This window comes from Canis lupus, chromosome 18 (assembly GCF_011100685.1).
Source record: "Canis lupus familiaris isolate Mischka breed German Shepherd chromosome 18, alternate assembly UU_Cfam_GSD_1.0, whole genome shotgun sequence".
NCBI lineage: Eukaryota > Metazoa > Chordata > Mammalia > Carnivora > Canidae > Canis > Canis lupus.
Window position 1 is genome coordinate 49,637,632 of NC_049239.1, and position 25,157 is coordinate 49,662,788.

Below are 25,157 nucleotides of genomic sequence, written 5' to 3' on the forward strand. Positions count from 1 at the left end.
TCGATCCCGCCGCATCCCTCCCCCCATCGGTGGTAGACTGGGTCTGGGGGCCGTCCTGGGGTTCCAGGCGGGAGCTAGAGGGACGCTGGGGCCTCAGGACTCCCCGGCGCGCCGTCCGCCCCCTCCCCGGCTGCCCCCGCATTGCAGCCGTCGGGACACGCCCTTGACGCGGGGCTCCAGGCGCGGCCCCGAGCGTCCGCCGGGGACCACAGGGGCGCCCGGCCGGGGTCTCCGCTGGCGGACGCCCCCCACCCCCCGGTGAGGCCCTGGGTGCGGGGCAGGTGGGCGCCGAGCGTCCGCCCAAGGTCGCGCCCCCCGCCGCGCGGGGGTGGGGGAGGGGCGTCACGTGACCGGGTCCGGGCTCCCTGGGCCCGCAAGCCCCGGCAGGCGCCGTCCGGAGCCCCGACGGGTGCAGCCCTGACCTCCGCTCCCTCAGCGAGGCCACGACCTTTTCCTTTCCTTTCGTTTTGCTCGGAAAGGCCGTGGGTCAGCGTGTTTGTTGGCTTTCGTGAAAGCTGGAGGGAACCAAGGTGAGGGCCGACTTGAACACCGAGAGTTAACCATCCCGTATAATTAACCAGGTTCGGTGCAGAACACGCTTAAGCAGTCCCCGCTCAGGACAAGGCTTTCGGTTCCTCGGTGCTCCCTGGGTTGAATTATTTAAAGGGAGATTGTTGTGGGGGAACTGGTAACTTTGTAAGTTGCCGAATAAAATAGAAATCCGTTTAACCTTTTGAAACGTGTATTTTGTTACACCATCCTCTTGCACCGGCGTCGGGTTTCTGGCCATTCCAGATATTCAGGCGTGTTGATTTCCTCCCGAACCTCAAACTAAGGGATTAGAACGTGGCTGGACTCCCTGGTTTTTTTTTTTTTTTTATTTTGTGCCAGCGAACAGCACCCCTCCCAGCCCCCTTTCTCCGAAGTATTTAAGGTGACTCGCGGTGAGTGTGCACGGAGGACGACCTTAATGCAGATAGATGAGCTGGTCTTTGAGGGGAAGCAGGGTCTGGTGGGAAGGCCTATGGGGCCATCGCGTCCCTCGGAACTGAATGCAGCCTCAGACCGAGGGGTCTGGTGGTTGAGCCTCTGTGAGCCTGGGGGCTCCTCTTCGCCTCGAAACGACCCGTTTCCTTCCTGTGAAGCATTGCTAGACCCGGCCTCGCACCCTGAACTCCCATCTGTTGGAGTCCAACAGAAAAGGGCCACCTTTGGGGGCGCACATACTTTGTGTCAGGGTGGCAGAAACTGGCTTCCTGCGCAGGCCAAAATAAGCTTTCGAGTTGGTCCCGAAAACAAGTGGCCTAACCCGGAGGCCCAGGGAGTAAACCTGGCGTCCCCGCTGCTGCCGCCCTTGGCCCGACCCTGGACGCGCGGTAACCCAGCGGTCAAGCCTGGGCCTCCGGGGAGTCCTGGGGCCAGGGCCGCGCTGATGCAACCCGGCCCTTCGCGCCCATTCATAGAAACACTTCATTTTTCCTGGGGCGGGAGTCCCTTCCGGGCGCGCTTTGGGCGCCTGGGGCGCGGGGCTGCGGGCCGGCCGTGGGGCGGCAGCCGGCGCCCGCAGCCCTTCGGTGCCCTCGGGGTTGGCCACGCGGGGCCGGGCCTTCCCACGGACAGGCGCTGCGTGTCGCCGGGGGAGGAGGACGGGCTGCGCCGGCGATGCGCGCCAGCTCGCTCCGGAAGGTCTCTCGGAGCCGGGCGGGTGGAACAGGATCTGAGCGCCGGGGACGCGCCAGGCCGGGGGCGGGGCTCGGGTTAACCTTTCCCCTACTTTTCGCAGCCGTCACGTGACGCCCGCGGGGGGGCGGGGGGGGCGGGGCGCGGCGGCCGCAGCTGCCCGCGGCGCCCTCGAGGACGCGTTCCAGGCGAGCAATTAAAGACGCAGGCGGAGCTCGGAGGGCGGTGGGGAGGTGGGAGGCGGAAAGCGCGCCCGCTGCGGCCCGGGGCTGCTGCTGCACTTTGATCCGGTGCAGTTTTTCCTTTGTTGGAGAAAAGGTTTAGTCATTCTGCGTGGTTCTTACCGGCAGGCCAGAGTGCTGCTGCCGCTGCCGCCGCTGCTGCTGCTGCTGGTGCTCCTGGAAGCCTCAACTTCGCTTCCGGAAGAATTGGTGCTGTTAAGGCTAAAATAAAATTGGCATGTTCAGAGTGCGTGTCACAGATTCTCTGCTGGCTTTGATGGGGCCTCTTCTCTTTCTCCCCAGATGCTTGAGCCACTCCTGAGCAGCTCTTGCCAGCACTGTTCTGTTTGACAGATAAGTAAGGACAAGCACAGGGTCCAACATGAAGGCGGTGCTTAGGGGACCCAAGGATGCGCAGAGTTGGCCTCCCCTCCGCGCCCAGGTCCCCGCTCCGGGGACCACCCTCTCACAGTGCCTTGGGTGCCTGTAGAAAGAGTCTAGGCTGCACAGGGCGTGCTTTAAAAAAAAAAAAAAGGAAGAAAGGAAAAAAGATCTGGTAATTAACACAAGTAAAGAATATGTTCTTTTTGTTGATTTCTGACGCTTATGCCGCTTTTTGTGAACTTCACCTTTTACCCAGCGCAAATATGGGTGGACCTTGGGTTCCCAGCAGGCCCTGGGTGGAAGCCAACTGACCTTTTTGGGGTAAGGTGATCCTGAGCCTCAGTTCTCTGGAATGTCCACCTTTACTTTCCTGTAACGTGGGTTGTTTTTCTGCCTGTTTTTGGAAGTCAACAATTGAAATTTTGCTGCTGCCTTAGGCTTGCCTCTCTCAGTGTACAGTATATTTGCCACCGTGGAAGGCTGCGAGATTGCACAAGATTATCAACTAGTTGTTGGACACCAGGTAACTCAGGTAAAAAAAGAAAGGACTCCATACCACCAATGCTGTGGGTTCACCACCCACCTGTCCCCGCGGAACCTGAGTGTTCTAGATTCTTTCTGACCGTCCCTGAGTGCCACCTGCTACCTTTGCTTCCCACGTGACTCTTAAACTTGCCTTCCTGCTGATTCCTGTGACCCAAAGTGGCCTTTCAGATATTAATCCAGAGAAGAACATTTGGGATCCGTTCTCCCCTGGATTGCTGCACTTTTCTGATGCGGTGGGGTCCTTAGGGGCTGTGAAAGTCTGTGCCAGGGAAGCAAGCAGCAGACAGAGGAAGCTGTTACGTTCTTCCACCTGCCCGGTGCCCTTGTTTTGCCTTGTGACTGTGCTCAGGGATGTCTGGATGGGAGACCTGCAAGCTCCATACCTCCCACATCAAGGGAGGGACCAGTGACCTCCTCTTCCTACCAGTCTACTGGCTTCCTCCTGAGTCCCGAGGAGGCTGTTGATCCCCAGCGCACCCCTGTCTGGTCACCTCTTTGTTTCCGTGCCCTGGTGAGAAATACGGCTCCATGCAGATGGGACTCGTCCAGTTTCTGAGGAGTCAAGTTCTGAGGGTTAATTCCTTCTCTTTAGAAGCCCTGGCACCTCCTCCCACTGCCCCAGTAAAAGGTAATACGTGTTTAGGTTAAAAGCAAACACAAAATAACCTTGCCTTTAAGAAGTTTTCTTAGGCTGTAACTCTGACTTTACATTTTATGAAAGTCTTCCTCATTTATGAGATAACGCATCTGTCACTAATTTTCCTAAATGTCAACTCCTCTACTGCCCTTAAAAAGATTTAACGTGAAGAGTTTTGGTTTCTTTCTATTTTTTCAAAAACACTCTGTTGTACAATGGGGGGTTAAGGTTAGGGTACGATAAGGTGTACTAGAAATGGATCAGCAGCGCTCCTGCAAGCTGAATACCAGAGTGAGGAGGTCGGTCTGGGAGGTATCTGATGCTGGCAGGGCGTGCAGGGAACGGGGAGAGGGGGGAGAGGGGTCTAGGAAAGAAGTAGAGGGCAGATACACGTGGAAACCCACGTTCCTGGAGCATGGGACCGTAGTTCGGAAGGTACAGTGTGTTCCTACATACTGTGGTGTCAGGCCTATTACTTGATGTGAGGGGGACATATTCTGCATACTTGATGTGCCAGGAAACGATGTTAGGATAAGGCAGTGACATTTGTTCAAGGCCTCCCTCTCTGTCTCCTTGTCTCCCTGTCTCCTACACGCACGCGCGCGCGCGCGCACACACACACACACACACACACACGGCTAAGTGGCAGAGCTGGAGTTCGAATCCAGATCTGTGTTCTCCAAACCTTGTGCCCCGTCTGTCTCCCTGTCCCAGGCTGCTTCCCAGACCCCTGTGCAGGCAGTGTTGGGTGTTAGCATTGCCCCCCACCCCACCCCCCTGGATATGACACTGAATCAGCCTTATATGTGTTTCTGGATTTCCAGTTCCTCATCTGTAAAATGGTGCCTCTGACACCTGTTGATTTGTCTCATGAGTGGGGAGGATCCAGTAAGAGGCCAGATGTGAAAATAGTTTCAAGGGTATGAAGTAGGCATGAGTTTTAGCAAATAATACCATAGCCTCAGGCATGTTTTATGGATAGGACCATCCTCTCCAGGCCCTGAGCTGGAACTGGGGCTTGGCAAGGTCAGCGGCATCTCTGGGTGCAAGAGTGAGGAGCGTGCGAGGGAAAGCCACCTTGCCCTTGGTGTCAGGAACATTTGTGGGAACGATATCTTGCTCTGAGCAGCAGAGGTTCAGGGATCTCTTTTGGGTGGAGGCATGCTTCTTCCAGCAGAGGGGCCGCCATCGGCATGGCTGGTGACACAGGTGCTTATGGATCTGCATCTGGAGAAAAATACTTGAGCGGAGCACAGATGATTGGGGCCTGGTGAGGCATTTTGTATTTTCTTCATAAAAACATGACTCTCGGTGACCTTTCCCGAATTCTTTTCTCTTGCGTGGATCATATTTCTTTGTATTTTTCTGATTGGCCATTATTTACTAGAGTGGGCACGATATCAGGTGTACATTTGAATTTGCTTTATTTTTATGCTAGCTCTGTGGGCAGAAGTTGGGTTTTTCCGGAGCCATAAAACAAACTATGATGATTGAGAATTCCCTCTATAATCTGCCTTGACTCAGCATCCTTACCCATAAACGTGAATGGTGCCCCGTGAAAGACCGTGCTGCAGGCTCTGCCCACAGTGTCTCCTCTGGAGAGTTTTTTCCAGGGTTGGAGGCCCGAGCATCCTCCCTGGTGAGGAGTACGGCCTGTGCTGTTGGAGACCCTGCCTGGTGTTCCACGTGGCTGCTAAGCCGTTGCTTCCTGTGGGTAACCTTTCCTCAAAGGATTCCCACCACAGCTGTTGACCCGCTAGATGAGATGGGCCGCCCTTTGCCGGATTTTAATAGCAGGCTGAGCCCACTCCTGTGCGCGCGTGAATTGTGCAATTCAGTGGAGAGGCTGGTGCCTGTGAATAATTTTAGCGTTGGCACCAATCGTGTTTGTAGTTACTGTAGTTTTATTGCTGACTGCAATCACATCGTTTCGGTTACAACAGGATGACCTAATTTTATATTTGTGTAGCTTTAGGAATCTTACGTGGAACTTTTAATGGAGTACCTACCACTTAACTTGGGAGGTAGGCACGTGGTGTTTGGAGTTGGACGTGGGTCTGCTGGCTGTGACCTTGGGCAGGTGTCTTGGCACCTGCACGTTGATCTGCCCCTTGGTAAATTCTGTGCCCCTTCCCTGGGTTCTCCTGGGAATCAGATGGGTAACGCGGGTGAGACGCGGGTCATGTTGTCCAGTAGCCACAGTTTGGTAGAAGGAATATTTTTGTGTTTTCATTGTTAAAAGCACAGGAAAGAATCTGCTGCATTTGTCTGTCTGCCTACCTACCTTTCTCTCTCCTTATCTGTTGTTTTTAAGGTTAGGTTGAAAGACCTCTGACAGCAACTAATTACATATTTTGGATATCACAGGGCAGGTTTTACTGTTTGTTTATTACGGAGGTGATTTCCATATCTGAATTTACCCCCCGGGCTGTTTTGGAAGCCGGCTAAGCACTTTGCATTGTGCTGACCTTTTACCTCCTTTCCTTAGCCAGCTGCCTGCCCCAGAATCCTGGCGGATGGGGGTGGCACTGGGCCAGCTCCTCCTGAAGGGTAAAGGGACTAGCTTAGGGATGGCTGATGTTATGATTGCTGGCCGCTGACCTTGTGTGAACAAATTATGGTGAGGAAGAGTTGATGGAGGAGGAGGACAAAGCAGGCACATATGAAAAATGAACTACAGAACAATTTTTTTGTCCAAAGATGGGGTGAGTGGCATTGGGCAGTTATCAAAATTAAAGTAGTCTTACTGAAACTAAAGTATGTGTTACGTCAGCCCCCACCCCCCGCCCCCAGCATTCACTTGGCATTAAGTGTTAGAGAGCTGTCTGTCTGTGGTCCTCAATGGATTCAGAGTAGAACAAGGATTTGTGTCCTGGAGACACTCCTCACTTCCGTTGGGAGATTAAATGAAAGATTTTTTAAAGTTTTTAAAAAGGTTTTTATTTATCAGAGAGAGAGGGAGGGAGCATGCACATGTGAGATGGAGAGGCTGACTCCCCGCCGAGCATAGCCTGACTCAGGGATTCGATCCCAGGACCCTGATATCGTGACCTGAGCGGAAGGCAGATGCTTAACCAACTGAGTCACCCAGACGCCACCTAAATGAAAGATTTACAAATGAAAGTCACCTTCCAGCCTGTGTGGGGAGAATCACCAGCTGAAACCTGGTGGAACTCGGTTCTCTGGGAATGTGGGGTCAAAGGCAGCCTGCAGAAGGGGAGTTTGAAGCTAAGTGTGAACCCAGAAGATGGGAATGGAGAGAGAGCAAAGGCATCCCAGCTGTGAGTTGGAGTTAGCAGGCTCTCCCGGCCAAGGCCCAAGTGGGGGTCTGGCTTGGGAAGCTGTAGGAACAGCCGCATAATAGACCAGTGATGTGAATTTATAAAAATTGCCATAAATAGGTCGTTGCTCTCAACTCGGATCTTGGTGTCTTTCCGAGAGCAGATTAACATAAGATGCTTAAGTTCTCTGGTGCAGACCTTGTAGACTCTCTCTCCAGTAGTGGGCTTCATGATTTTTAAAGTAGCACGTCACATGGTTCCCATGCTCAGCCTGGGGGTGCAGCGCCCAGGTGTGTTCCAGGCCGGGAGGTTCATGCAAGCTCACGTCAGCTGGGGCTCCCAGGTGGGCACTCTCCACCAGAGGCGGCCAGAGGTGGTTTCTGCCGTGCCAGGAAAAATAAGCAGGTCCACAGCCCCACAGCATGCCAAGCCACATAGACCCAGGGGGCTTTCTTTCTATCTTCAGCACTTTGGGTAAATTTCTTCACGTCTCAAGTGCCTCAAGTGGCCACTTCCTGGTTTACCCCTAAACTGGTCTGGCAGGTGCACAGCAAGAGGTGGCCTGACATCAAGAATAGTCCCCAAGGGGCCTTCCCCCTAGCACAACCAGGGCTTCTGGGGGAGGAGGAGCCAGCCTGTGTTCCCAGAGGGTGCGTCTGCTGTCACTCTCTTCCCTCCTGCTCAGATTTCTTGTCAGGGCTTCCGGTGGAGATGATTCGAGGGAAATAATGAGTGACCCAAAGGGGAGTAAAGCTCTCTTTTATGCTTTTGTGGTTTCTTTGCAGCCTCTCCCTCTCCCTCGTCTTTTCTGCTTTTCTCGCCGGTACAGGTGTTTTCTCTAGCCATGTGAGAACTCGGAGTGCAGGTGCGCATCCTGCTGAGCAGGAGGTGGATCCCAGCAGTCATGCCCTGTAAACTTTGTTCCCAGAGAAGCCACCTCTTTCCACCCAGGTAGATAGGTGCTCAGGTGAGGATGGTATGGTGGCAGTGGGGGTGAGGGGCAGCATACCTTTCCAGACTATCAGGTTCTGGTGCTTGCACCCAGCACAGGGGTGAGGTGCAGCATGAGGACACTCCAGCCTGTGTGCATGCCTGGGCCTAGCAGGCAGTGGCGGTGTTAGGGAGGGAGAAACGGGGAGGGTGTGTGGAAGGTGACGGGATGAATTTGCGGTTGACTAGCTTTGGTGTCAGTGGAGGTGTGCATGAAATGGTGAGTTGTGTGTGCAGGGAGAGGTTAGAGCCCCAGGCAGGGTCCTGCGGGGGGCTGAGTCCTGGGGTGCAGAGGGGCTGGAAGAGGAACCAGTGGCCCCCAGCTCAGAATCCTGAGAATCCCTAAGAGGGGCGAGTGGCAGGAGCAGAGAGATTGTGGGAAGGTGTCTGTGCCCGGTCACCTTGTCCAGGAGTGAGTGAGGCCAGCCCATGGACACTAACAGTTTAGTTGTATGTCATAGATTGGACACTGCAGAGCCCAGTGACAGCCCCAAGGGGCAGGGAGGGAGGTATGGCCTGCCCTCTCCAGGGCCACTGTGCTGTGGCCTTCACTGTTGTGCTGGAAGGTTGGTTGGAGGGATAGTGAAGAGGCTGTCGATCGTAAGTGGCCTGCATCCACACGCAGGCCTGGCCTGCCAACTGGCCCAGGGCCCTTCCTCTTCCAGGGTGTTGGGGTTTCCAGCTGTGCTGACAGAATGACAGGACAGCCTTGCCTGGCCAGGGTCTCCCGGGAGGCCAACCCGGGAACGGAGAGTTCAGAGACTGGGCAGTGTCACATGGACACAGCAGGTTCATCGGTACTATTCCAGACTGTGTGTGCAGCATGTATGATTGAAAACTTTTAGAACAGAAGACAGCCTTGCCGTGTAGTACAGTGACGTTCACTGGGGCTCTTTTGAGGTCCCCTGATTCATAATTGTCCATGAATTAATTGATGGCTTGTCTCCTTCCCCTGGGCAGGTTGCCTCTTTCCAGCCTCCGGCGTGGTTGGCCTCCCCTCCAGCCTTTGGGAAGTGACGGTAGCTGTGCCTATATCAGTTACTCCGGCTGTCCTTCTGGGGAGACGGGGAGGCAGGGCAGGCGGGCAGGCTTCACCCACACCCACCTGGGTGAAAGGTGAGGGTGTGCCCCGCTTCCGGTGCAGAGCGAGCAGTTCCTGCCAGGGTGCAGTAGGTCAGGGGTGCTGGGATCCCACAGACAGTCTTTGTTGTTGTTGTTCTAGGTGTAGTTGGGTGGGTCGGTAGATATTCTTATGTTGTGGACACAGTGGAATGCAAGGGCAGGCTTGTGGGCAGACAGCAGCCCTGGAAACAGACCCCTCCTTATTTGACTTTGTCTCCATGCCTGGTTAAGGGGCCCAGCCATGGCTCTGTTGAGGCTGGCTCGTGGCTCGTGGGGCTCAGGGGTGAGGTGTCCCCAGAAGGCAGACACACTGATGAGCTCACAAAGGGCCTGGGAGCTTTGAAAGTTCATTCCTGAGGGTCAGATGTAGCGCTGAGCTACAGTGGACAGGTATTTTATTTTGTTAGATACGTTTTAAGAAATCATGATTTTTTTTATTTGAGAGAGCGCGCGCACGAGTAGGGGAGCTGCAAGCAGAGGGAAAGGGAGAAGCAGACTCTGCTGAGCAGGGAGCCCAATGTGGGGCTCGATCCCAGGACCCTGAGATCACGACCAGAGCCAAAGGCAGGTGCTTCACGGACTGAGCCACCCCGGCGCCCTATTTTAAGAAATTATTAAGAGAGAATCACAAACGTACAGGAGAAAAGAGCCCAGCATAGCAGACCCCGATAACGGCCGCTGCCCGACTTCACCAGTTCCCACCGGTGGCCAGCTTCTACCTCTGCTCCTCTGTGCGCTCCACCCCCAGGGATCTTGAAGCTGACCCTAGACTTGACGAAAGATGAAATTGCATTGATAAATACTTCAGCACGTGTCGGTAAAAGATAGTAGCTCGTTTAAAACATAACCACACTATCCTATGCCACCTAAAAATATTTAACAGTAATTCCTCGATGCTATGAGCTGACAGTTGTTTGGAGGAGGAGTCCTCATTGAGTGGGACACTGATGGCCCTGCCCACCTGCCTTACCTGTTTGGGAGAGAAGGTTTAGGCACATGAAGGTTGAATAGATGACACTTGAGTTTCAGGAGGCTCGAGAGGCTGCATTTTAAAAATAGCAGCTTTAGGGGCACCTGGGTAGCTCAGTGGTTGAGTGTCTGCCTTTGGCTCAGGGCATGATCCTGGGGTCCTGGGATCGAGTCCTGCATCAGGCTCCCCTTGAGAAGTCTGCTTCTCCCTCTGCCTGTGTCTCTGCCTCTCTCTGTGTGTCTCATGAATAAATAAAGTCTAAAATAAATTAAAATAAATTAAAATAATAAAATAAAATAAACAACCGCTTTATGGCGGTATGACTTCACCCACTGTCCCTATGCCCACCCAGAGCATGCACTTCAGTGGGTTGAATCCATTCACACACAGGGGCACCCAGCACCATCCCTCCCCTCGGCCATCCACCCCACTCAGTGGTCATGTGTACCCCAACCCCCAGCAAACACTTCTTCCTTCTGGCTCTGTAGATTTGCCTGTTCTGGACACTTGACATAAATGGAGGTGTACAGTATGTGGCTTTTTGAGTCTGGCTGCTTCCTTCCTATAGTAGGATATCCTCAAGGTTCATGAGTGTGGTAGCGTGTGTCAGGTGCTTCACTCCTTTTTAATAGTAAAGAACATTCTATTGGATGAATAGGCCACATTTTCTCTACCCATTCATCAGTGGAAGGACATTTGGGCTGTTTCTGTTTTGTTTTTGTTTTTTTTTTTGTTATTTGAGTAATGGTGTTATGAACCTCTGTGTACAGGATGTTGGGTGGACACGTGTTTGGTTCTCTAGCATGGACACCGGGGTGTGGAAGTGCGGGGCTGTGTACTAACACCATGTTTTGAGAAACCACCAGACTGGTGTCCATAGCAGCTGCACTGTTGTGCATCCCCAGCGGCAGCACATGGGGGTTCTGGATTCTCCACCGCCTTGCCAGCACTTGTTACCCTCCATCCTTTGGATTCTAGCCATCCTGGTGGGTGTACAGTGGCATTTGGCCTCAGTGTTGATTGGCATTTCCCCGACAGTGATAGGACGGTAGCATTGAAAGCATATATTGTTTTTCTTTTTCTTTTTTTTTAAATATTTTATTTATTTATTTATGAGAGACACAGAGACACAGGCAGAGGCAGAAGCAGGCTCCATGCAGAGAGCCCAACGTGGGACTTGATCCCGGGTCTCCAGGATCATGCCCTGGGCTGAAGATGGCGCTAAACCACTGAGCCACCTGGGCTGCCCCTTCTTCTTCTTCTTCTTCTTCTTCTTCTTCTTCTTCTTCTTCTTCTTCTTCCTTCTTCCTTCTTCCTTCTTCCTTCTTCCTTCTTCCTTCTTCCTTTTCTTCTTCCTTCTCTTCCTTCTTTCTTCTTCTTCTTCTTCTTTTTTAAACGCAGGCTCCGTGCCCAGCATGGAGCTTGCACTCAGGACCCTGAGATCAAGACCTGAGCTGAGAGCGAGGCGGACGCCTAACCGTTGACGGAGCCACCCAGGCGCCCCTGTGATTGTAAATGTTTTTAAACACGAGTCTGTGGATGCCAGGACAGAGGGTGGGATTTTCACTTACTAGATTTGCACAGGCAGTTCTTCAAACCTTTGTCTGCAGATACTGCAAACCTGGTTCTGCAGATACTGTCTCGCCTGCCTCCCTGACAGAGGTCAGACCCCTGAGCAAACACTGGACCCACACCTTCAGATAGAATTGACTGCAGACGCTATGTTTAGGTTCCATCTCCTGCCATTAATAATCCCTCACATCTGTATAAAGCCCTGGAAAGAGCTTATAAATCATCCCGAGGGTGGCCAGTCCGTAAGTTTGTTTGGCATGCTTCACTCTCTGCAGAGTGATCTCTGTGACACCTGCCTCCTGCCACATGTGTAGCCTGCAGTCTTTGTGGGGAGGGGTTAAGAGGTGGCCTTGAGGCGCTAGCAGAATCCTTGAGCCACCTGGATAGCTTTTTGAGAACAGGATTCAGAGCTGTTGAGGTGCCCTCTTCAACATCCTGCATTATCTGCAGGAGCCCTTTGCTTGGAGATCTTGCTGCTTTCAGACATGGGATCTGTTTCTTCAGAATCGGCCAGGCTAGGGAGCTTGGCTCCATGCCTGCTGAATAACACGTAGATAACCATGAACACTTTGCAGGTTGCGTTAAGCTAAGGTGATTCCCAGTGGATTGAGTTTTGCCGACTTGCTCTTTGCCTCCATGATCATGAAAGCAGGTTGTGTGCTGACTCTTCCCAGGTGTGCCCAGGTGTGCCTGTCCCAGCCTCTCCCTTTGCCCCTAGCCACGTCACATGTGGTTAAGTCCACACACCACTCCTCTGCTCCCACCCCCGACTTGTCGTCCCCAGGCAGAGACTCTCCTGTGTCAGGCAGTGGCTCTTCTGAGCCAGTGATCAAGCCTGAAGCCCCAGGGTGCCTCTGAAGCCTGTCTGGCTGGAGCGGGTTGTCCTCCTCACCCCCACTCATGCCACTTTGGGCCACTGTCTCCTGGAAGACTGACTGCCCTTACTTCTTACTGGTCTCACGCCCTGCCCTGCCCACCATCCATACTGCAGCCAGAGTGGTCTTCTGTCTGTTAAAGACTTACTCATTTGAGAGAGCATGTGAGAGAGCATGAACGGGAGATGCAGAGGGAGAGGGAGAGGGAGAGGGAGAGAGAGAATCTCAAGCACACTCCCCACTGAGTGCAGAGCCATACATAGAGCCTCATCTTGCCACCCTGATACCATAACCTGAGCCAAAACCAAGAGTTGGATGCTTCCTCAACTGAGCCACCCAGGCGCCCCCAGAGGGGTCTTCTTGAGACAGAAACAGTAACTTAAAGCCCCTGGATGCTCTTCCTTCACCCTTAGCATAAAACCCAGCTGCCTCCCCTGGCTGCCTGTGGGTCATCCTCTCTGACCATAGCTGCCTGCTCTTGACACCAGCCACCCTGTCCTTGACCTGCCCTTGACCTCTGCCCAGAGTCCTGTTTTACCTTTGGGCCTGAAAGGCTTGCCCTCCAGCTGATCCTTCTGGGCTTCCATGTCATCTAGGAGGTCCCCTCTTGGACCCTCTCTACTTTTTGGCCTCCCTATGTGAGCTCTAGAGGGGCAGGAGGAGGACTTTACTGCCAATGTCTGCATCCTCCCCGTGGCTGGCATGTGGGAGGCAGTCAACAAACGCTTGCCGAAGGAGCAAATAAATGCAGGCCGCATGCCTCTCTGGGCCTGTAATGGAACCATTTGTTCCAATTAGCCGAAGACTAATAAGCTAGTTTGGCTTTTGTAACTGGGCATCTTTGAAAGCATGACACCTGTTTATATTGGTAGGTCCTCCTCCCACTCAGTAGGCTTCAGAAGGTAAAAACAGGAGAAATTGTGATAAGAAAACATACAATTTTGGGTTTTCATTATAGTTCTTGGTAGCTTTTCCCCCTTCTGTTAGCTTCCTTTTTATTGTGGGGCATCCGGTATAGAGCTTAGGAAGAAGGAGCATGGTCCCGGGGCTCCAGGAGGTAGCAGAGGGGCTGGCTGTGCCGGAGGGAGCCGTGAGGTGCATCCTGAGTCCCCAAGGAAGAAGACAGGAACCATGAGGAAGGGAGCCGGAATAGACCTGGCTCTGAAGCCGTTGAAAGGAAACACACTTTTATTGGTTGAGGCAGGGCAGCTAGCCTGAGCAGAGACACCCATAGACACCCACTCCGGAGGATTCTCTGTGTCTCCTTTTCATGGAGTCTTCAGTGGCGCCTGAGCCGGTCTCTCAAGACAGCAGCCACATGCATCCCCCAGAGTCCAGTGCTCCTGCCTGGACACAAGGGGTTCAGGGCCATCAGGGACTCATCTGTGGACTCTCTGGGTTTCTTCTGTGCCAGACTCCAGGAGGTTGGTGGGTGGCAGTGAGATTGGCAGGTGGCTAAACGGCTGCCAACTTCCTGGGTCAGCTGGGTGTGGCCTGGAGGCCTGATGGTAGGGGTGGGGGTGAGGTTCCACTCCTGGACTCCACCGGCCACCCCGGGCCTCTGAGCAGAGGGGACAGTGGGCTGGGTAGTGCTGGACAGGCCGGGGAGGGGCCAGTGGCCCCTGGAATTGGGTCTATTAATGGAATATGAAGTTTGTTAGATGGCTGGGAAAGACTAAATTCAGAACACATCCCAGGTCCAGGTAAGGGGCTAATACCTGGTAAAATGCTGGTTGTGTCACACTGTCCCCTTCTCCTAGGAGATTGCCGAAGATGGCGGAAGCTCACCAAGCCGTGGCCTTCCAGTTCACTGTCACCCCCAGACGGTATCGACCTGCGGCTGAGCCATGAAGCTCTTAAGCAAATCTATCTGTCTGGACTACATTCCTGGAAGAAGAAGTTCATCAGATTCAAGGTTTGTGGATCCTTGTTTAAATCTATGTGGTGCTCACGCTAGCACCTGAGAATGCGTCTGGGTGCTGGTGCAGGATGGGTGTGTCAGTGCTGACGGGCACGGGGTTGGTACTTCATCGGGACTTATGAAACACTTCCACATGTACTGGCTCACTGAGTTCTTTTACTTTTATTTATGTATTTATTTTAAAGATTGTATTTATTTACTCATGAGAGACACACAGAGAGCCAGAGACATAGGCATACGGAGAAGCAGGTTCCATGTGGGGAGTCCAGTGCGGGACTTGATCCCAGGACCCTGGAATCACAATCTGAGCCGAAGACAGACGTTCAACCACTGAGTCACCCAGGTGTCCCAGGCTCACTGAATTCTTGAAGAAATTCTGTAAGGCAGGCAGGCTGGTTTGGCACCCTGTAGGCAGGTAAGGCGGTTGTTCAGGGAAGCAAAGACTAAAATCCACGTCTCTGAGTTCAGAACTCTTTACACCTTGGAGAAGGAGGATCATTTCCAGCTGTACGAATCGCAGTGAGTTTATCTAACAGATGCCTCGCTGATAAGACAGTCAGATGTTGAAATATATGCATGTAAATTCAAATAGAGTTAACTTCACATGTTCTCAATTCTGTTTACCTGAAAGACTGGGAATTTATTCACTTTTTATAAAGATATTTTATTTATGAGAGAGAGCACGCACATGAGCAGGGGGAGGGGCAGAGGGAGAAGCAGACTGCCTGCTGAGCAGGGGGCCTGACTACAGGGTTCCATCCCAGGACCCCAGGACCGTGACCCAAGCCAAAGGCGACGCCCAACCGAGCCACCCAAGCTTTTTTTTTTTTTATTCAAGCACAAGTCTCGTTTTCCATAATCATAATTTTTTTTTCACTTAATCATAATTTATTTTGAAAATCATAGGAGGAATAAGATGCATGTTTGGAAAGAATTCAAATGAGATGACAGTTCATCAAGTTACCTGCCGCAGGGAATGAGGAAAACTCATAACCGTTTATTTATTTTCCAGTTTCCTTTTCAGAGGGTGTAGCTCAGACTAGCGCTGATGAGAAGGCCAAGGAGCCAGAGTAGGTGAGAGCAGTGACTCAGAAGGGCGACAGGCCCCCTGGGAACCGGCCTGGCTGGGCAGGTGCTGCCCCGGGTGGGGGTGGGGGTCCCCGCACACGGCCCTGGCAGCTCCCGCGGTCGAGCAGGCGCCACCTACAGGGGGAAGCGCGCTCTGCCACCTGACCTTCCTGAGAGCAACACCTTTTACCGCCAAATCCAGGGAAAGAGAGACTTGGGTGCAGAGCTGTGGCCATGTGTCCTTGCACCCCAGTGGAAGTGTTCTTTGGTTTCAAAGACCTTGTAGTACTGCTGGCAAGACCAGTGGATAGGAAGAGAGAGGATCAATAGTGCATGGCTGCACCTGACTGCATGGTTACAGAGGACCATGTGGCTCGGAGCTGGAGGGGCCGCCGGGGGAGGCTGGGGTGAGTGGGAGACCTCTTATCTGGACCCTTCTTGCTTTGGTTTTAATGTAACGTAATACATGTATGTGTCTTCACCTTAAAAGAACGTTTACTTCAGAGAACACCAGGAGAAACCCCCACTTTGTTTAAAATCTCTTTCTCGGGGCACCTGGGTGGCTCAGTGGTTGAATGTCTGCCTTCGGCCCAGGTTGTGATCCCGGGTTGAGTCCCACATCGGGTTCCCTCTCAGGGAGTCTGCTTCTCTCTCTCTGCCTATGTCTCCCTGCCTCTCCTTCTGTATCTCTCCTGAATAAATATATAAAACCTTAAAAAAAAAAAATCTTTCTCTTAGACCTCTAGACAATAGGAAATCTATGGGAATAACATGGAAGGATGCAAGTAGCTTCTAAAATAATTCAGAAGAGCTTTGAGAGTTTTTAAATCCATTGTCTTGGTCAAATCAATCTCTTATTAAGAAGGCTTTAGCAAGAATTTTTTTTTTTTTAATTTAATTTAGTAGTTTCGAAACAAACACCAAAATAAAGAGAATAAGGAGGGCAGCCCCGGTGGCGCAGCGGTTTAGCGCCGCCTGCAGCCCGGGGTGTGATCCAGTCCCACATCGGGCTTCCTGCATGGAGCCTGCTTCTCCCTCTGCCTGTGTGTCTGCCTCTCTCTTCGCTCTCTCTGAATAAATAAATAAATAAATCTTTAAAAAAAAAAAAGAGAGAATAAGGAGGCACACTGCTTACCTGGGTTCCAGAATTTTATTTCATAATGTGCTTTCTCATTTCTACTTTTTTGTGGTTTTTAGGGTGGGGAAGTAGGAAGGTTTGGCTGAAGGATCATATCATAGCAAATTCTCAGCCTGGAATGAGGTCTCCTGAAAATATTTGGGGGTCAACAATACAGCCTCATGATTCAAGAGCAACAGGAGGGGTGGTTTTGGAGCTGGTCTTGGGGCATCCCCAAGGTGTAGCAGGTTGGGAGAGAGGACTTCATGGTTGGTTCAGTTATGAGTCAGTCTAGGTAGAGCTCGGGAATCAGTGTTAATAAACTAGTGCCTTGGGTGATTCTGATGTCTTGGGGTCACTCTCAGAGGAATCTGCTTCAGGGAGAGATTTGGCTCAGATGTAGAAGAAGAGAAGGAGCTGGAGGCTCTGGGGAAGATTTCCTCCAGGGACAACGTGGTCACTTAGCCACCATGTGCTACGAATGCCTCCTTACCACTCTGCCCAGGACTCAACGATACATGTTCTGTTTCTAGAATGGCATCATCACTGGCGTGTACCCGGCGAGCCCCTCCAGTTGGCTCATCGTGGTGGTGGGTGTGATGTCAACCATGTATGCCAAGATCGACCCCTCGCTGGGAATAATTGCAAAAATCAATCGGACCCTTGACACTACGTGAGTACTCTTTTCATATCTTAGATTGTCTAGGAAGCTAGCGATTTCTGTTGCTAATAATTTTATGTCTCTTCAAATATAATGACCATTCCTGTTCTGATTGAATCATTTGAAGCTTTGCTCTTCTCCGTAGGCTTTCTTCTGTGTTAAGGTCCACAGGGAGTTTATGGTCTCTTGCAGCTCTTTTTCTGGAGACAGCCTTGGGCCTGGGTTGTGCTGGGACATCGTGTCAGGGCCTGAGGTAGTGTGGTCAGTGCACATAGCCTGGCTGCAGTACCGCTTTTTTTTTTTTTTTTTTAAGATTTTATATATTTATTCATGAGAGACACACACAGAGGGAGAGAGAGAGAGACAGAGACACAGGCAGAGGGAGAAGCAGGCTCCATGCGGGGAGCCCGATGTGGGACTCGATCCCGGGTCTCCAGGATCAGGTCGTGGGCTGAAGGCAGCGCTAAACCTCTGAGCCACCCGGGCTGAGGCTGCAGTATCCTTAAAAGAAATCTCTGCTTCAGGAACTGGTTCTGGATACGGTCAGTTCTTTGCACTGGAGTCCATGATCCTAACAAGTAGCTGCTCTGGGGGAGACCTCAGCCCCTTAGCTCTCTGTCAGAGTGGCATCAAACCCCAGAGGGAACCCTAGCACTCCTGAGAGTTTCAGGTTTTTCTAGGAGCTTGAAAATAGGCTCTCTTTTCACCATGATGTTTGGCCTAGAGGAGCCTCTGGGTTATTATGTTTCTGGGAAGGTGTATGTAGTGCGAGAGCACTTATGGAACCCTCCCGGCGTCCTTCCTCTGCTGCAGTCCCAGGGATGGGCCCTGACATGCGTGTAGGACCCCCTAAGGTTCAGACTCTACGCTGTGGTGACCTCTCACTGGGGTAAAGTGAAGAAAGGTACACAGGTACGAAGTCTCAGAGAGGAAGCAAGGGACTGGAATTCAGACCCAGCTTGGCACATCTCCAAAATCTAAGCTTCCTGCAACATGCCCTGAGCCTCCATTCAGAGAACCTTCCTGCCACACATACAACGGGCACCACTCCCTGGTTGGCATTTGAGTGACCAGATGATAGAACACAGGCATCTCTGTCACCCTGTTTGCATCTGGCCCTTTGTCTAGAATATTTATTTTTATTTTCTGGCTAGAAAGTATCCCAGTACCTCTATGTCGCCGTAGCTGTTCTGTGCCAGACCTTCCATTCTGTGTCTCTGTTTCTCGTTTGCACTGACAAACCTTCTAGGTCTCTTCCTAGAAAAATGATGGTCTCCCAAGTCCTTGTCACATAGCCAGGCTTTGTTTGGGGCAGTGGTTGCGTGTGGAGGGTAGGGTCCCCTGATGGACCAGATGGTAGCCCAGGGGTGTCCTCACGTTTCCTGGGGTGTACCTGGGGTGTCAGGTGCTGGCCTGAGCAAAACAGACTCCAGGCCTTTTGATAAACCAGCACTTTGCTGGTTGTTTGGATTTAATGTCGTTCCTGCAGAAAGGAATAAATTGGCAGGGTAGGACTTTAGATGAAAACTCTCAGCTCATGACTGAGTCAGACTCCGATGACTTTGAAGAAGGAATTCAGTGTGTGTGTGTGTGTGTGTGTGTGTGTGTTTTAAGATTTATTTATTCATTCATGAGAGACACACAAGAGAGGCAGACACACAGGCAGAGGGAGAAGCGAGCTCCCCATGGGGAGCCAGATGCTGGACTCCATCCCAGGTCCTGGGATCATGCCCTGAGCCGAAGGCAGACGTTCAACCACTGAGCCACCCAGGCGTCCTGGAATTCAGTGGTTTTATGTAAAGGTGTGAACTTCTGCCTTGAGTGGGTGCCCCTTCCCCTTCCCCTGCTTCTTGTTTAAAGCCCAGAGTCCAGCCGAGTTGCTCATGGCCTCCGAGCTGCCTCAAGAACGCTGGCTCCTGCCTCTATAAGCATCTGCAAGGCCTAGAATAAAAATTCCATCATTTCAGGGGAAGTGTGCCTGGGCTGGACGCCTGCTGATTCCTTGCTCTGCCTGGGGGCTGGGGAGGCTGAGACAGCGACCCTGACACTCCCCATGCTCTGGCCAAACCGTGTTCCTGCTGTCAAGACCCTTGTAGACAGCTGGCCTCTGCATGCTAGGTCGTGCTTTTTTTGCATCCTCTTTACACTGTTGTGGGCTTAATACAGATTTTTTTTTTAAGATTTTATTTATTTATTCATAAGAGAAAGAGACACAGGCAGAGGGAGCAGAGGGAGGAGAAGCAGGCTCTATGCAAGAAGCCTGATGCAGGACTCGATCCTGGAACTCCGAGACCATGTCCAGAGCCGAATGCAGATGCTCAACCGCTGAGCCACCCAGGTGTCCCTTAACACAGATTTTTAATTTACTCTCCACTGTGGGCTCTTTTTTTTTTTTTTTTTTTTTTTTAAGGAAGGCTTTTTTAAATTTTTTTTTATGATAGTCACACACAGAGAGAGAGAGAGAGAGAGAGAGAGAGAGGCAGAGACAGAAGCAGGCTCCATGCACCGGGAGCCTGACGTGGGATTCGATCCCGGGTCTCCAGAATCGCGCCCTGGGCCAAAGGCAGGCGCTAAACCACTGCGCCACCCAGGGTTCCCTCCACTGTGGGCTCTTTTTTTTTTTTTTTTTTTAATTTTTATTTATTTATGATAGTCACAGAGAGAGAGAGAGAGAGAGAGGCAGAGACAGAAGCAGGCTCCATGCACCGGGAGCCCGATGTGGGATTCGATCCTGGGTCTCCAGGATCGCGCCCTGGGCCAAAGGCAGGCGCCAAACCGCTGCGCCACCCAGGGATCCCCACTGTGGGCTCTTAACACTGGATTATATTTAAAAGTGTTGGCTATTTAAAGCCCTATAATAATCTGGATCCTTATACGATTTGTCTCTTTGTGTCTGTAAACCGATTGCAGTGAACTGGGCCATCCCTGGCCCAAATTTAGAAGGACCGGGTTAAGGGTCAGTGTTTTCCAGGCATGGGTCATTCTGGAACCTAGGTGGCTGCTTGTTTGCTTTCTTTGAGAGATGGCAACTGAGAAAGTGAGACAGCACACAAGTGGTAGAGAGAAGCAGGATCCCCGCAGAGCAGGGAGCCCAATGATGCAGGGCTCGATCCAGGATCATGACCCAAGTCGAATTCAGATGCTTCACCGACTGAGCCACCCTGGCACCCCAGGTGGCTGCTTTCACAAGCGCAGATGTACCTGGCCCAGCAGGGTGTGCTCTGCTTTTGTCTGACTCCTGCAATCTCAGAAAGAACCTGTTCTTTAAAAGAAAACTTTTTTTGTGAATGCTTGTCATTGAAGCGCCTGTGTGTGTATATCATATAAAAATTGTGAACGTGTATTTATTTGCTAATGTTAAAATACTGTTCGGTTTTTGTTGGTCAATAGGTATGTGTGTCTTTTCCTTTAGTGACATAGTCCTTTGGAATCTAAAATGTAGATTATCTGAAAGATAGGTTCTTAACTCCTAGCTCCAAGCTTGCTTGTAGATTATATTGTCAGCAAAGAATGTGTAGGTGGAAAGTAGAAGCCACAGCTGAGTCTGAACACAAGATTTGACAGATTATAAGGAAAACATGAGTTTTGAAGCAAACTATTTTACCTTGAAGACAATTTGTTTCAATACTTACGTATCATAAGATGTTAACTTGATGGTTTTTAAATATTGGAGATACCTGTAGGTTATGTATACTGGTTTTAATGATTTGAAGCACACTGAAATATTTTTTTTTAATTTATTTTAAAAAAATAAAATAAAATAAAATTTTATTTATTCATGAGACAGAGAGGTGGAGACATAGAGGGACAAGCAGGCTTACGTATGGAGCCTGATGCAGAACTCGATTGCATGACCCCAGGATCATGACCTGAGCCAAAGGCAGACACTCAACCATTGAGCCACTCAGGTGCCCCTGAAATAATTTTAAAAAATGAGATATGATTGATATATAATGTTATGTTAGTTTTACGTGTGTAACATTACGATTTGGTAGACGTATATAGCTTAAACTGATAACCACACATCTAGTTAAGTAACACTCCTCTCCACACGAGTACAGATTTTTTTTCTTGTGATGAGACCTTTTAAGATCTACCTTCCTAGCGATTTTTAAATATACAATATGGCACTGTTACCTATGATCCCTAAGACTTTTTTGTCTTAATGCTGGAAGTTTATACCCTCTTTATTAAGATTTTATTTTAAGAATCTCCACACCCATGTGGGGCTCGAACTCACAACCCTGGGATCAAGGAGTCACACACCCTACCAATGGAGCCAGCCAGGCGCTCCTGGTAATATGTACCTTTTGACCATGGTCCCCCCCCCCCCCCCCCCCACTTTGCCTGTCCCCTGCCTCAGGCAGCCACCAGCCCATTCTCTGTGTCTGTGAATTTAGAATTTTGTTTTAGATTCCACGTATAAGTGAGATCCTGCAGTGTTTGTTTTTCTCTGACTTATTTCGCTTGGCATAAAGCCCTCAAGCTCCATGGTTGTCACAAACAGCAGGATTTCCTTCTTTTTTATGGTCGAATAACATTCCATCATATTATATAGCACACCTTCATCCACTCTCCCATCAATGGACACTTGGGTGGTTTTCATGTCTTGGCTCTTTTGGATGATGCTAAATGGACATGAGGGTGCAGATACGTTTTCGAGAGGGTGATTTCATGTCCTTCCGATAAATACTCAGAAGTAGAATTGCTGGATCATAGGGTAGTTCTATTTTAGTTTTTTTGAGGAAGCTCCATACGGTTCTCCGCAGTGGCTGCACCCTCAGTGGCTGAGGGTTCCCTATTCTCTGGGTCCTTACCAACATTTTGTTATTTAAATCCTTTTTATTTTATACTAGGTTGTGGTTTCCAGAGCAACTAAAACTAAAAACCACAAAGATTTTTGACAGTCCCATCTTTACCGTACAGTCTATCCCCTTCCTTAGCCAATGAAAACATTTTCTCTTAAGTTTATTATTACTATTATTTTTTAAATATTTAATTTATTTATTTGACAGAGAGAGAAAGAGCACATACACAAGCAGGGGGAGGGGCAGAGACATAGGCAGAGGGGTGAAATAGGCTTCCCGCTGAGCAGGGAGCCCCATAAAGGACTCGATCCCAGGACCCCGGGATGATGACCTGAGCCAAAGGCAGATGCTTAATCAACTGAACCACCTAGGTGCCCCTAAGTTATTTATTTATTTTTAAAGATTTTATTTATTTATTCATGAGAGACACAGAAAGAGAGAGGCAGAGACACAGGCAGAGGGAGGAGAAGAAGGCTCCATGCTGGGAGCCCGATGTGGGACTCGATCCCAGGACTCCAAGATCGCTCCCTTAGCCGAAGGCAGACGCTCAACCGCTGAGCCACCCAGGCATCCCCTAAGTTCATTATTTAAATGATCATTTTGTGGGGCGCCTGGTGGCTCAGTCAGTTGGGTGTCCGATTCTTGATTTTGGCTCAGATCGTGATCTCAGGGTCCGGAGATAAAGCCCTGCTTCGGGCTCAGCATTCAGCAAGGAGTTTGCTTGAGATTCTCTCTCTCCCTCCTTCTGCCCCTCCCCCTGCTCACTTGCACTCTCTGTCTAAATAAGTAAATAAAATCTTTAAAAAAAAGATCATTTTATGCCATCAGTTTCTTCATTTATACATAAGTATGCCTGCCTAGATCAAAAAGAAGCTTTTTTGATATAAATGGCTGTAATGGTTTCCCCAAATGATCTGAGTGTCCCATGACTAATGGTGATGAACCCAAAGGTAGGTTTGAGGAGGAGGGGCAGGAAGGGAATGGCCCAGAGTTGCTGTGAGCACCCAGCTGAGCAGGTGGAGGTGGACCTGGGGCATGGGTTTCATCGTGGGCAGGCCACCACCTCCCATGTCACCCGTCACCATCCCTAGACCCTGGAGAAAGATGTGCATCTTTCCCTGAGAACACAGGAGGCCTGGTTTATCCTGAGGATAGGAGAGCGGTGTCTGAGTCTTTCAAGAGTTAGGCTGATACTTAGCGAACGTGGTGTTCTTGGAATGTGGTCTCATTTGTGTTCAGGAAGGAAGGCCGCTCTGGCTGGCAGCGTGTGGCATCCACCCTAATGTGTTCTGGGCTTATGTCGTGTCCCTAGGGGCTACATGTCCAGCCAGACAAAGAACGTGGTCAGCGGCATCCTCTTCGGCACGGGCCTGTGGGTGGCCCTCATCATCACCATGCGCTACTCCCTCAAAGTGCTGCTCTCGTACCACGGCTGGATGTTCGCCCAGCATGGCAAGATGAGCCGCGCCACCAAGATCTGGATGGTAAATGACCCTCCCTTCACTCTTGGGGCTGTGTGCATTTTTTAGAACTGCTTTTTTTTGGGGTACGCTTGCTGTACAAAAGGCCTCAGAGCAGTTTAGGAGTGTGCATGGCTCGTTGTGTCTGGAGGTAAGTATGCACCTGGTCCATCAGTGCCGCAAACCTAGCCTTCCCCCTACCCCCAACGCTTCCTCATGTCCCACCCTGCTTTTCCTTTGCGGTTAAGAGCATGTAAGCAAAATCTGCCCTCTTAGCAAAGGTGTAGGTGCACAGGGGCAGCGTGATCAGGGGCCCAGTGCTGCAGGCACCTGCCACCCCCCGCCACCCCCCCTTCACCATAGTATTCAGTCTTCACTCAGCACAGTGTCTCAGGCGGGTGGCTTTTACTTTGAAAGGGAGATCCTCATGGGACCTTTCCCCTTCTACAATTGGTTGACCTGGGAGTTGACCTCATTGCTCCAGAGCCGTTGATTCATCTTGACTCATAAGTGTGGGCCAAAGAGTATATTTTTCTTTAATGATGTTTGTCACTTCTGAAGGTGGTATGTTAACGTCTTGCCATCCGGATTATCCATCAAAGAGAAGGGACGCCCATCCACTTCTTTGTAGCTTTTCTGACTAAGTCGAAGGCAGACGTTAGGTGGATTCCCCTGCCGACCGGTCCGACCTGGTCTCCCTGATCCACCCCGTGCTTCAGGGTGTCCTGCTGGCTCCCCTGGGCCGCAGCCCGAGCGGCCCTGGTTTGCCGTGCGCATGGATGCCTGTCCCGGATTCCCTTCCTCCCCGGGGCTGCTTGGGAGAGGCACCCCCACGCCCGGCCCACTCTCACCCCTGGGGTGCACTCTCCCCTGACCGACTTCCTGCGCTGGCCTGGGTGTAGTTTCACTGATTGGCAGAGTCAGAGCTGGTGCCCACCCTTGACGGAGTGAGCTAAACGGCGATCCCCGGGGTGGCCCTCCTGGCGTGTGTCCGGTGGAGTCCCAGCTGCCCGCTGTGAGCCCAAGAAATGCCTTCGAGGTCTGAGATCTCAGATCCCAGTGTGAGATGAGCAGGTGTTAGATCCTTCCAGAGGAAAGCCAGGGCCGAGAGTGGGCAAATGTGTGTTGTCTGCTGGGCTTGAGGCAGCCTCCTTGCTGCTCCACTGGGATCGGCTCGAGGTCTGAGCTTCTCAGCTTTGCCTCTGCTCACCCTTGCCAGCACTTTGAGTCAGTCCCCAGACCAAGAGCGGCCTTGCGGAGGTAGCTGGGTGGATCTTGGGCCACGTGCAGACATACAGTCAGCCGGCAACACCTGGGTGCGCATCCTCGCCAGGGCATATCGAAGCATCCATCAGACCTGGGCTTTCATCAGGCCGGTTTCTGTTTGGGGTTCCCTGTTTGTTTGCTAAGGCCTGGGAGTGTCGGGGTGGAAGACCACAAAAAAAATCAGTAGTCAGCAAATTGAGGGCTGGCTTGCATCTTTAATGTGGTCTCATGTTTTAAAACATTCCTTTTATTTTTAAAGGGTATGGTCAAGATCTTTTCCGGCCGAAAACCTATGTTATACAGCTTCCAGACGTCACTGCCACGCCTGCCAGTCCCGGCCGTTCAGGACACCGTGAACAGGGTAGGTACAGCTTCGAGCTCACTGGAACACTCCCACTCCCCCATGTGTCAGTCCTCCTGGGATTAAGATTTATGACCCATAGCAGTTGGCTGGCTATACTCAGCGCCGTACTTGTCTAGCTATTGGAGGAGATCTTCCTTTCTGACATATCAGCACATAGGAGGTGTTTTGTTTTTTGATGTTTTTATTTTAATTTGTTTTTTTAAGATTTTATTTA

The 25,157-nt window shown here is 51.2% G+C and overlaps 1 protein-coding gene across 1 annotated transcript in view; it reads left to right on the forward strand.

Moving 5' to 3' along the window:
* Positions 1–25,157, forward strand: part of CPT1A (carnitine palmitoyltransferase 1A) — a 104,844-nt gene that overhangs the window by 48,811 nt on the left and 30,876 nt on the right. The window contains 3 exon segments of the mRNA NM_001286860.1: positions 16,918–17,057; positions 23,166–23,337; positions 24,839–24,940. Coding sequence (NP_001273789.1) covers positions 16,918–17,057; positions 23,166–23,337; positions 24,839–24,940 — 414 coding nt within the window.